The sequence below is a fragment of the Trichechus manatus genome, unplaced genomic scaffold (assembly GCF_000243295.1).
Source record: "Trichechus manatus latirostris isolate Lorelei unplaced genomic scaffold, TriManLat1.0 scaffold00048, whole genome shotgun sequence".
Classification (NCBI taxonomy): Eukaryota; Metazoa; Chordata; class Mammalia; order Sirenia; family Trichechidae; genus Trichechus; species Trichechus manatus.
The window spans coordinates 6,668,180-6,681,574 of record NW_004443984.1 but is presented as its reverse complement, the minus strand read 5'-3'; the positions used below and the strand labels follow the sequence as shown (position 1 = coordinate 6,681,574).

The 13,395-nt window shown below is 36.3% G+C and overlaps 1 protein-coding gene across 1 annotated transcript in view; it reads left to right on the top strand.

Annotated features, from left to right (window-relative positions):
* Positions 1–13,395, top strand: part of KDM1A (lysine demethylase 1A) — a 63,319-nt gene that overhangs the window by 20,523 nt on the left and 29,401 nt on the right. The window contains exons 3-7 of the mRNA XM_023732193.1: positions 3,109–3,168; positions 8,201–8,334; positions 11,051–11,129; positions 11,762–11,854; positions 12,643–12,749. Coding sequence (XP_023587961.1) covers positions 3,109–3,168; positions 8,201–8,334; positions 11,051–11,129; positions 11,762–11,854; positions 12,643–12,749 — 473 coding nt within the window. The remainder of the gene's footprint in view (positions 1–3,108; positions 3,169–8,200; positions 8,335–11,050; positions 11,130–11,761; positions 11,855–12,642; positions 12,750–13,395) is intronic.

The following is a 13,395-nucleotide window of genomic DNA, read 5'->3' as shown; positions in this document are numbered from 1 at the left end:
ATGTCTATTTCTAGCTTTCTGAGGAACTGCCATATCATTTTCCAAAATGGTTGTATCATTTTGCATTGCCACAAGCAGCGCATAAGAGTTCCAATCTCCCTACAGCCCCTCCAACGTTTGTTATTTCCAGTGTTTTTGATTCGTGCCAGTAATGCCGGGGTGAGATGGTATCTCATTGTGGTTTTAATTTGCACTTCTGTAATGGCTAGTGAACGTTAATCCCTTTCTGGAGGTAGCATATGATCAAGAAGCAATGGTACTAAAGGAAAAAGTCTAAGCTGCACTGAAGGCATTAGTAAAAAGCAAGGTTTCAGGAATTGATGGAATACCAGCTGAGATGTTTTAACAAATGGATGCAGTGCTGGAAGAGCTCACTCGTCTGTGCCAAGAAATTTGGAAAAGACAGCTACCTGGCCAACTGACTAGAAGAGATCCATATTTGTGCTCATTCCAAAGAAAGGTGATCCTACAGAATGTGGAAATTTTTGAACAATATCATTAATATCACATGCAAGTAAAATTTCGTTGAAGATAATTCAAAAGCGGTTGCAGCAGTACTTAGACAGGGGTCTGCTAGAAATTCAGCTGAATTCAGAAGAGGATGTGGAATGAGGAATATCACTGCTGATGTCAGATGGATCCTGGCTGAAAGCAGAAAATACCAGAAAGATGTTTACCTGTGTTTTGTTGACCATGCAAAGGCATTCAGCTGTGTGGATCATAACAAATTATGGATTAAATTGCGAAGAATGGGAATTCCAGGACAATTATGCTCATGCAGAACCTGTACATAGATGAAGAACAAGGGGATACTGTGTGGTTTAAAATTAGGAAAGGTGTGCGATAAGGCTGTATCCTTTTACCATACTTAGTCTGTATGCTGAACAAATAATCCGAGAAGCTGGACTATACGAAGAAGAACAGGCATCAGGTTTGGAGGAAGACTCGTTAACAGCCTGCGATATGCAGATTACACAATCATACGTGCTAAAAGCGAAGAAGACTTGAAGCACTTACTGATGAAGATCAAAGACTGCAGCCTTCAATATGGATTACACCTGAATGTAAAGAAAACAAAAATTCTCAACAACTGGACTAATAAGCACCATCATGATAAACAGAGAAAACATTGACGTTGTCAAGGATTTCATTTTACTTGGCTCCACAATCAACACCCACGGAAGCAGCAGGCAAGAAATCAATGTATTGCATTGGGCAAATCTGCTGCAAAAGATTTCTTTCAGGTGTTACAAAACAAAGATGTCACTTTGAGGACTAAAGTGCACCTGGCTCAAGCTGTGGTATTTTCAGTCACATCGTACGCATGTGAAAGCTGGAGAATGTGTAAGGAAGACAGAAGAAGAATTGATGCCTTTGAATTATGGTGTTGGCAGAAAATATTGAATATGCCACGGGCTGCCAGATGAATGAACAAATCCATCTTGGAGGAAGTGTAGCCAGAATGCTCCTTAGAAGTGAGGATGGCGAGACTTCATCTCATATACTTTGGACATGTTATCAGGAGGGACCAGTCACTGAAGAAGGACATCATACTTGGTAAAGTAGAGGGTCAGTGAAAAAGAGAAGGACCCTCAACAAGATGGATTGACATAGTGGCTGCAACAATGGGCTCAAACAGAGCAACGATTGTGAGATGATGCAGGACCGGGCAGTGTTTCGTTCTGTTGCACAGGAGTTGCTATGAGTTGGAACCGACTTGACTACACCTAACAACAATAACTTCGTATTCATATATCTTTTTCCAAGGTCTCTAAACAACAAATCATATGCCTTGTGCCTTGTTTGAAAAGCATAACCTTCTAGAACCTGAAGGACCCTTCATGTAGTAAAATAAATTTAGAATGACATTCTTTTCTACCTTCAAAAAAGAACATTTGCCTTCTAGCAACGTGTTCTAATATCGTTATAAATGATCAATTTTATTAATTTATCAATTACCTCTTTTATCTAAATACCTATTTCTGTCCTTCGTATACTTGAAGATGTTACTTTATGTCCCACAGACCTCAGAGCATTCTTATAGTAAAGGGCTTCGTTTCACTTTACTGCTCCCTTCTAACTCAAGTGTTGGAATAATCAGTGTGCTTTCTATTTGGGATATAGCTTTTAAATTACACTGTTTGGTGAAACTTGTCCAGATTCATATCATTGGGGGTGGTCCTTTCATATCTTCAAAACTTCACACTGTAGTTTTTCCATAGTGTACCAGGTGGCTAGAAGCTTAAGATTATAGCATCTCTCTTGGTAACAGCTTTTGAAAGAGTCTGGAACATAGTCATTCCTAATTTTTTCAGATTGAACTTTGAAGCTTTGATACTTTTCTTAAAGTTTTCCTACACGTTAATCAACAAGGGATATTTCTTACAAGGTGTATGTAGCTTGAGGTAGAAGCTCTCCCAAGATCTTGTCTGCTCCTCCTCCTTCCGAAGTGTGGGTCTATCTACATTACTTGGCATATGGCTGTAGGGTGTCTTAAGGTATGTTCTAAAATTCTACTAAGGAAGCACTGGCATATTCAGGTTTAGTACTGTCTAGTATTTGTAGTAAATGAAACTTCTTTTGGAGCTGAATCTTTTAGTTATAGTCTCTCCCTTGAAGAGAAAGGGGAGGATTTTTCGTTAAAATTATCTTTTGCTTATTGTCTTATATTTATTCCTTTTAGGTAGAAAGTTAAAGGGATATTGAGCTGATGCTGAATTGTTGCAACTGTAGGTCCTAGAGCCCGTGCCACATCCATTTTCAACCTAGCAATGGGTAGTAAAAGACACTTGGAGTCCTACTTTTTCCCCATCCACCCTTGACCGTTAAACAATACTGACTGCAAGTATTTAGCGATTAAAAACGCTATGTACTTTGTTCCACTGCCTTTCAACAAGAATCATGTGTGTAAAGTTGAAATTTCCTGGCCAGAATTTGGAAGACTACGATGTGGTTCCCTGGTCCTTGATTCCAGAAGAAGGAACTCTCTGAAAATGGGTTTACTAGTTGGTGGTGAATTCATGAGTCGCCAACTACTAGGCCTTTATGTCCAGATAATATTTTAATTTATGGAGTAAGGTCCCTGAGTTCTCCTCTTTCCTTCCACAGGGCAAGCAGGAGGACTTCAAGACGACAGTTCTGGAGGGTATGGAGACGGCCAAGCATCAGGTGAGGGTGGCATTAGATGCTTGCCACTTAGTAGCAAGAGCCGCCAAGTCAGGGATTGATGCTTGCAAGTGTTTTTGGCTGTGGTATCCACATTTTAGCCAGAAGCGCAGGGGAAATTTAACCCACAGGATAGAGTAGTGTAATAGAAGAGAGTGTAGCCAGACCAAAAGCAAGCAAAACCTTCTGAAGTCCTCAGGCCGATCTCAGCCCTCCGCTCTTCTTCGTGTTTTTGAGGAGATGGCAGGTACTTTTCTCCACAACAGCCTTTACAGTAATAGTAAACTTGATATAAAATACAGACTTAGGAATCATGGGACCTCTAATAAAGAAATACAGCAGTATATACAGATAGAAGCCATAGACTGGAAAGTCTTACAAAAACAGAACTGAAAGGCATTCTAGGACTAAGTTGCCGTCGAGTCGATTCCGACTCATAGCGACCCTATAGGACAGAGTAGAAGTGCCTCTAAGGGTTTCCAAGGCTGTAAATCTTTACGGAAGCAGACTGCCACATCTTTCTCCTGCGGAGTGGCTGGTGGTTTCAGACCGCCGACCTTTTGGTTAGCAGCCAAGTGCTTAACTACTGTGCCACCAAGGCTCCTTATCCTAGGATTAGTCAGAGGAATTATGCAGGAAAGTGACATCTTCTTTAGAAATGGTTGTTAGATGATATTGGGTACATTTTTTTTTTCAATTAACATTACTTAGTTAATCATTTTGCAATTTAAAAATTTCTCACATGAAAATTCTCTTCTTAAAAAAGTCTATCCAAGATACTTCTTTTTACACCTAACAATATGAGATTTTTTACCTCCAGGAAAAAACAAAGGGTTAAATGATTTATAGGGGTCACTATCTGGAACAGTTGAAGTTTGTTCCAGTAATCCAAGGTAGCATGTCTGAATTTCATCCTTTGCTTCTTAAAGAATGTTTTGTGTATTCCAGTGCTCAAAGCTGGTTTGTATATACATTTTGATAGAACTGGAGTAGGTATTACTCACTTTCAGAGTTTGTCACTTTTCAACTGTTAAATCTACTTTCAAATTATTTGTCTGTTGCAGTTGCATATATGTGCATTTTACTGTCTCGAATCAAAGTAGTTCAGTGTTAGTACAGACATTCATAGTTAGGGGATACAGAGTGTTAGATATATTTAAACGTTATCCCAAGGATTGGAGGTTGATAATCAGTACATGCTTATCTTGGAGGAACTAAAATCCTCATTCAGAGCCTATATCTTGGTAGATAAACCTTTAAGAATGCTTTTCATCAAATGATACACAGTTAGAGCTTCCGTGGGACCCAAAGATTGGGGATGGCCTTTAGAGCTTTAATCTTGAAGAAAGAAATTGAGTTTTCTTTTGTTGCTTTTCGTTTTTTGTTTTTATGTGAATGAATATTTGCTCTTTAGCTTAAAGTACATAGGCTGTATTGCTGAAAGTAAAAACAGACTTTCATAAAGTATGGTGCTGCTGACTTACTCTTAGTAGAACATAAGTTTTAAGTGTTACCGGGAATGGTGGTGACTGTTTTGAACCCTTCAAGATCTCTCTTCAGGTCTTTGTCATGCTCCAAAGCAGTGCACTTGTGGGATGATCAATCAGAGTTAGAAACATGTGGTTATAAGTGATCAACATTCTTCTCTTAATGAAGCCAGATGTCCCTCATGGTTATCTTCTTGGGGCCAGGGTCATATCTTGACTTCTTAAAATCCACATCAAGTTGATGTATACATCCTAAATCTTAGAGCTGGAAGGGAACTTGAAGTCATCGGGTCAGGCTTCCTGCCTTTAAACAGATAGTATTGTATCACCCCTAGTTTATGGATTAGGACTTGCAATACAAAGAAGTTAGACCAGGGATACACCAACAGTTGTGGAGGAGGAGTGTTAACCCAGGAGTCTTGGTTTTTAGTACATGAACTATTCCTTACACCCTCCCTCATAGACTCATTTAAAATTGCATTTACCCAAAAGATCAAAATACTAAAGCATAAGGAATCATGATTCTCTTCTTTCTTTTTTCTTCCCCTGTGCTTTGTTCTTTTTATTTTTAAACCATTATAGACTTAATATGGTGCATCTATAGTTTGCTAATTTTAAGGGAAGTCTTTTATATGTAGCTTCCATCGGTTTTTGTTTTCACTCTTCAACTAGAAATCCAGCTGTATAGCTAGTTATCTACTTTATGAAAAAATCAAAGGCAAGTCACTCACTGAGGCTTTTCTTCTCTGTTAATTTTTATGTATCTATTACCTTACTCTGGTCAAAGATTGTGTCTTGTCAGAATGCGGGGGGAGACGATTTCATGGAATAGAGGGCCTATAGTCTTACACCCTCCTATTGTTTCCCTAAATATTTAATTCGTTTACAGTGTTTTCAGAGAAAGTGTTAGTGAGTCAGACCATTAGAAAGGGTGGTTCCGCTTCAGCATGACTGCATTCTGAAAGGTGTTGATGAAATTTCCTGTGTGAAGTGGTGAGCAAGAAGGAATTGAACAGAGGACAAGACTGGTATATAGGCAGCCTTGGGGCTTCTTAAAAATTTAGGTAACATCTTTGAAACATTCTAAATTTCCAGAATACCAGATTCCATTTAGTGTACACAAACACTAAAGTACTAAACTATGTTCCAGAGCCAAGTGTAAATTAATTATGGATTATCTGTACTAGTGCTGCCTCCTTTTAATAAGGATATTGTTAAGGTCAACTGCATTCTTTAAGGTTTTTCCCCCAAAGAAGATACTGATGAATTAGATCATCCAAAGTAGTTTATTATTTTACTATGGAAATAAGAATATTTTGGTTTAGCTTCTGAATAGTTTAGGTTCCAAATGAACATATTTTTTGTTTCTTAAAAAAAAGATACGATTTTTATCTTGCAGGCCTTTCTTTCCAATTTTGATAAGAATCTTTACTCCTTGAAATAAATAATAGTCTTCATCCCTAAAAAAACAAAAGGAAGGAAATAATCAGAGTTTTTAGAGACCATTTTTGTTTTTAAAAATTATTGTCAGAGTATTTAAGAATAACTACTTTTTGTAGATATACAGAAGATGGAGATGGAGAAAAATATTATTCTAAGCATGTATTGATGTCACAGGTGACTTTTAGTTTAGTTCCTTTTGTTAAACTTTTGATGCGTGATTTATAGATGCTTAGAAACTGTCACATGATTTATATAAAGCTGAATCATATGGCAAATAAATTTCTTAAATGTTTAATATTCTCAGGGTTCCCAAAGTTAACCAGCTATATTACAGTGATTTTTTTTTTTTTTTGATGATGAAAACACTTGAAATGAGGAGGCAAGTATAAAAGAAGAGTCAGTGTTTATTCCTGCTCGGTTATTCTGGCTGTCATTGAAAATAATACTTGGCAGTAGGATTAATGTTTGGTGACCACTTATTAAACATGTAGAAGATAATATAGCTAAGAAAACAAAAACTACATCTGTCTTTAGTGGGGAGAGGTAGAGTTTAATAGAGATGGTTGATTTTTAGGTTCGTGATACAGATTCATGAAATATACCAAGAAGTAACCTATTAAGAGATGTTTGGTTCAATACCCAGGTTAATGTGTAGACAGTGCTTCTTACACTGTGAGAGGTTTTTGGTATTGGTTTTTGTTTTTTTATTTGTTTATAGTGTTTATTTAGATTTGGTAGTAGAGGACTGGGGACATCAAAACTGTCTAGTTTTAGAAGATTTCACATGATTGAAATAACCTGTACCCCTGATAGTCAGCATTTCTTGTTTTCTTGCCTCAACTTTAATGCCCCTTCAGCAGCAATATGGTTCTTACTTGATTATTTTTTTCCTTAAGGAATAATTAATTGTCCTGACAGTCTTTAATTTTAGGTTGGGATTCATTAAACTCAAGGGTTATTGACTTGATTTAGTAATATGAAACATAATATTTGTGCCTTCATTATCTACTGTGTTTGGGTAGTATTCTCTCCTTGTCTCCAAGAACAGTGTGGCCTATATTAACACTAGACATTTTTGCTTGACCTCTTGTTAACCATTATTTCTTTTTAGGTAGTGTTTGCCATTTTAATGTCTTTGTGGAAACAAACCCCTCAGTAGCTTAGGTCTAATTTTCTAAGTTACAGCTTTACCTGCCTAGTTCTTTTTATTCTCCTAACCTTACTAATGCCTTTCCTTTAATTTTACTTCGATTATCAGTGTTTCCAACTTCTTGCATTATGTGCTTTAAAATAATTAAGTATGGATATTTGGTGCATATTTTGTTACTTAGTGTGTAATTCAATGACACTGAATTTTGAAACTCTTTAAATTGTGTTTTAAATTGTTAATTTTATAGAATGGTGTTTAAGGACACATTTATAAGGTGTTCTTAGAAATACATTTACATATATTTTTACTTGTAGTATATAATAAAACATCTCTAATTTTTCTGCCAGAAAAGGTAAATGCCTTGCTTGCTTTCTTATAATTGTATTCTGCTTAATTTCTCTCACTGCTTGCCAGCATTGAATTATGAGAGCTAACGGATAGCACCATTGATGGGATCATGTATTTCCTACTGTTGATTATTAAGCCTTAGAGTCCTCTTTATTTTCCTTGCTGTAATCCTAAAAAGTGTGTGATTGTGTTTTTCACCCCACAGCCTCTTTTGCTCTCCTATTAGTGTATTTTCTTTTATTCTAGTTGTTTAGTTTTAAGATTTATCGTACATCAGTGATGCTTATTTGAGTATCATCCAATATTAAGAATTATTTTATGGATGAAGAAAATATTCTAAATAGCTTATTATGTTTTATAAGGTATATTGTTTCACTCGTTAGTAAAGTGTAAACTTTGGAATGTTAAGCTCAAAAGAATGGCTAAATTCTAAGTTACATTTCAGTTTTTGAGACAGATCGGAAGTCTTTTTAAAAGGTTGGATCTGCCTGAATGGGGCAAAACTCTACAGAGTTCTTCAGGCACAAAGGAGTTTGAGATATAATCATTATCCCGAGTTTTGTATTTGCTTGCACTTTTCCTAGAAGTCCTCTGCTTTCTTTGCTAGGTGTGGAGGGTGCAGCCTTCCAGAGCAGACTTCCCCACGATCGGATGACTTCTCAAGAGGCAGCCTGTTTTCCTGATATCATCAGTGGACCACAGCAGACCCAGAAGGTTTTTCTGTTCATCAGAAACCGCACAGTAAGTTTTCATGTCAACTTTTTTTCACCTGGATTATAAAAAGTGTATATTACTATTGTAGAGAATATAGAAAAAAACAGAAAAGGAGGAAAGAATTTTAAAATGTCTACAATACTGTATTACCCAGAGATAACCACTATTAACCTTCAGGTATATATTGTTTAATATGTATGTAATTTTTGTTTTTGAGAATTGAGATCCTACTTACATGCATTTTTTGGGGGATCCTTATTATACTTCATAATCTCATAAATATATGTTGTCTCAGTTATCTAGTGCTGCTATAACAGAAATACTACAAGTGAATGGCTTTAACAAAGAGAAATTTATTCTTCACGGTCTAGGAGGCTAGAAGTTTGAATTCAGGGTGCCAGCTGCAAGAGAAGACTTTCTTCTCTGTTGGCTCTGGGCAAAGGTGCTTGTCATCAATCTTCCTCGGTGGAGGAGCTTCTTCTCAGCACAGGGACCCCAGGTGCAAAGGACTCGCTATTCTCCTGGCTCTTGTTTCTTGGTGGTATGCGGTCCCCATGTCTCTCTGCTCGATTCTCTTTTTCATGTCTCAAAAGAGATTGGCTTAAGACACAATCTAATCTTGTAGATGAGTCCTGCCTCATTAACATAACTGCTGCTAATCCCATCTCATTAACATCATAGAGAGAGGATTTACAACACATAGGAAAATCACATCAGATGACAAAATGGTGGACAATCACACAATACTGGGAATCATGGCCTAGCCAAATTGATACCCATATTTTTGGAGGACACAATTCAATCCACGGCATACATTAAGAATCTTTTATTTAAAATTAAAAATATAAATATTTTGTTAATAATCACTTTGTCTTTCCCTCCCAAGGTAAGAGAAACCCTTTTTCTGTTCTACTCATCTGGTACAGCCTACTCCTGATTGATTTTAATTTTGACTGAATTTAATTTTAATTTGATTTTAATGTCTGCATACTATTTCGTCTGACAGCTGGATCATAATTTAACTGTTAAACAGTTAAGCTTCTAATTTTTCCTTATTATTAATTAAGCTCTGAACAGCCTTATACATTTTTGACCCTATCTCTGATTATTATTTTCTTAGGATAGAGTTCTAGAAGGAAAACTACCCTGTCAAAGGGTATGAACATTTTTTAAGTTTAATACATGTTGCCAGATTGCTTCCCAGAAAGCCTGACCATTTGACATCCTCACTGCCCACCCTGTTTTTGTTATTAAAATTAACCATGATAATCTTTGCTGCTATAAGCCAAAACCTATCTCATTTAATTTATATTTGATTACTGAGACTACTTTTTCACATTTATTAGTTATTTGTATTTCTTCTGTGAATTTTCTGTTCATGTCCTTTATTCATAAAAAATTCTTCAGCCATAGAGTAGAGGAAGGCAAGGTGTATTCAGAACATATTCATTGTACTCTAGGGTGATACAGTGTAGCAGTTTACATTGTGATTTCAGCTATTTTTAATGTAGCTCAGAAGTGTCATTTTAGCCTGTCTGCCTTTTAGCTACCACAAACTTCTTTTGCCTCTGATTTTGAAACTGTAATTTTATGATTATTGAGCTTGAATCTATGATCTGAGCCTTATTTATAGGATGGAAGGAGGAAGAAGACTTGTTGAGGGTTTAGTGTGTACTTGGGAATTCCATTTTCCGTTGACAGTGGCCACAGGGAAAAGTGGAGGATGCGTATGGGTGTGGGCCCGTCTCCTTCTAATATGGTTTATTTACACATAATCAAATGACTCCATGATTGATACTTGCCTATGGAGCAGTCTTTATTAATTTTTAGGTAAGGCTTTACGGTAGTATTAATTTGTCTTGCATTTTACAAATACATATATTTAATTTGAAGAAAATTTATATTAAGGTTCCACTGATTGTAATATAATGTTTTCCATTCCTCGTCTTATTTTTCAGCAGTATTCGAAATTAACCATGTCTTTCTTCTTAAAAGAAGTATTCTGGTTTTCCTCTTACCTCACTGGTTGCTGTCTTTTCTGACTGCTTTGTAGGCTTATTCTTACCAAGTAGTCTTTACATGAACCAGCTGGGAGTTCTTAAGGCTCAGACTGAGGTGTGCTCTCCTCTCTTCTCTGTTTTTTCCCCCTAGCACCCGTCTTCTACACATTTAGCTTCAGTTATCACTCACAAGCAGATGACTCCAGACTGTAACACTCCTCTAGCCCCAGACTGTATGTCTAGCTGCCTGTCTTGTATGTCTTCTTGGTTGTCTTGAAAATAAACTTATGATCTCTTTTCTTCTTTCAGTGACCCTAATTCAGTGAATGGCATACCAACTCAGTCATGTGAGCCCAAAATTGAGGAGTTATCCTTGGCACTTCTTTTTCTCCCAGCTCTGCATGTCTAATTGATCACTAGGTCTTACGGATTTTATTTCATCTGTGTCTCTGGAAGCATATACCCCAGGTTTAAGTCCTAGTTGTTCCCTACTAGCTGGATGACCTTGGCAAGTTACTAGTTATTTTTCTTTTTTAGAATAAATATCCCCCAACTTCTTCAGTGGTTCACTAATTTGACACGGCTTTGTGTTTTATCAGTTTCTTTGTCAGAAATATAGCCCTCACTGTGTTAATGAAAGGAAAGCCCATAGTCAGGGTCTTGAAGGTAAATAGAGGATTTTAAAGATGGTAAATGGTATATGTCTATTTGTATATAATACAGTTTCTGTCATTTAAATACAGTTGCAGTTGTGGTTGGATAATCCAAAGATTCAGCTGACATTCGAGGCTACTCTCCAACAGTTAGAAGCGCCTTATAACAGTAAGTAGTGTATTCAGTAGAATTAATTTGGGATTAGATTGTGAAAGTTGATATGTCCTTCCAGGAGTCTCACGGTTGATAATGAATTTTTTCATTCATATTTCTATCTTATTTCACCATATCCTGCTGTGCACAAATGAGCCTTATAGAAAACCTGTTCTATGTGTTTGTGTTTGTTTTCCTGGTCTTTAAATTGTGTTGCCAAATGAGTTCAGGAGATTGCTAAATTATCTTCCTAGATTTATGATCCAAATTTTGATCCGTAGAAAACTTGGTTGGCACTCCGTTTACTGGCTATCTGGCTTTCTTGTTTCCCACTTACCACCAGCGTCTTGTGAAATTTTTGCCAAAATAAATGAGTGTTACAACTACTCTAAAAGGGTCTGGTTTTGTGCTTCCTTTCTATCTATAGTGGAATAATCGGTTTTAAAAATTCTGAATTATGTAATGCAATTTGGACTACCTCACAGACGAATAGTTCTAAGAATCACTTTTCTAAAGGAGTCACATGACCTGAAGCTTATGGAAGAGATGTATAGAATGACTTCATGATGGAGAAATAGAAGAATTAGAAGAAATTTCTGTCTAAACTGCTAAAAATATAAATGCTTTTAAATTCATTTATTCTGTAGGTGATACCGTGCTTGTCCACCGAGTTCACAGTTATTTAGAGCGTCATGGTCTTATCAACTTCGGCATCTATAAGAGGATAAAACCCCTACCAAGTAAGGACCTGGCTAATGCATTTCATGGTTTTAAGTTAGGATTCTAGGACTCTGTTTTATGTTCATGATGCTGTTAGCATTTCATTTTGACTTTAAAATCTAGAGTCAAAATAGCCCCAGGTTTATCTTCTTAGAAGTCAGATTTAAAATAAAATCTTTTTATAAACGTGCATTTTCTTTAACTTCTGGTTTGATGGATGCATAGTAAAGATACTATATTTTCTTTTTGTTGTTACTGACCAGTTCTTTATCCTGCTAAAGGTTGCTTATTCATGGTATCTAGATAATGTCTGCCAGAGAGCCAGTAGATAAGCATATTCTCAGAATTAATAGTTACTTTTCATGCTTTAAAAATTCTTCGAAAAGAGATACTAATTTAAGACTGCAGAAGTAGAGCTTAATGGAAATAACTTACACCCAGACTAAATAGGTTGGTTGCTCCAGCCCTATCTATCTCTGAGGTAAATAAAGCAGAATATTCATTGTAAATTAAACAAGGGCCACAGATGCTGGAACACATAACTGAAGTAATGAGAAAGTAAATTTTAAGATAATGGATTTGACTTGTAGATTCTCTATATTGAATTAAAGTTTGTTTCAAGTATTTGCTGATTTGTATTCAGATAGTTTCCATATTTTGAAAATAACTGTCTGAATTGTTTATTTTCTGTAAGACCAGCAGGACATGTTAGGAACCTAGAAATTTTCATGATAAACAAAATAAAAATACAACCTCTTAAACTGTGACAATACTCTAATTTTTGTGGTTTTTTTTTTTTTTCCTTTAGCTAAAAAGACCGGAAAGGTAATTATCATAGGCTCTGGGGTCTCAGGCCTGGCAGCAGCTCGTCAGTTACAAAGTTTTGGAATGGATGTTACACTTCTGGAAGCCAGGGTAAGAATTTTATTCAGGGTTTTAGAAGCGTGACCTAAAGAAATTATTATCTGTTGCAGATTAAGGAGTCATATACCTTCAACTAAGTTGTATTGATTTTTACAGTACTCAGTATTTTAGGCAGTGTTATTTTATATTGGATAAAGCATTTTTGACAGTAAAGCTTTGAAAAGTGTTCAGTGACTGTTTAGAGTTTGTAAATGATCCATATACCCTTGTTCATTTCTTGCAGTTAACTTTCAAATTTGGGGCCTTCATGTACATATCCTTTGCCGCAGGTAGTCATTTTCTGTGGTGGAACAGAGTGAGCTGTATTCCCTGTTTGATAGTCAAGGAAGAGGAGTTGCTTCTCAGGCAGCAGCCATCTTTTTGGTCCTGATGAATCCAAGTTGTTGGTTCTCTTATCATCAGCCCTGGAGAGAGAAATAGGAACTGAAAGGGATGATGGCACAGTGGGAAAAAGAGCATCACATCAGGATGCTACTGTTCAAACTATTTTGGGGAATAATTTTTTAAATGAAATGTAATTATCTCCCAGTGGCTTAAAGTCCTTCCCGGATTCCCACCATTTTTAAAAGCATTTCTCTGGTAACCTGACCAATCTAAAATTTTATAAAAAGTTTTCAAACTGGTCTCTATTTTGCAC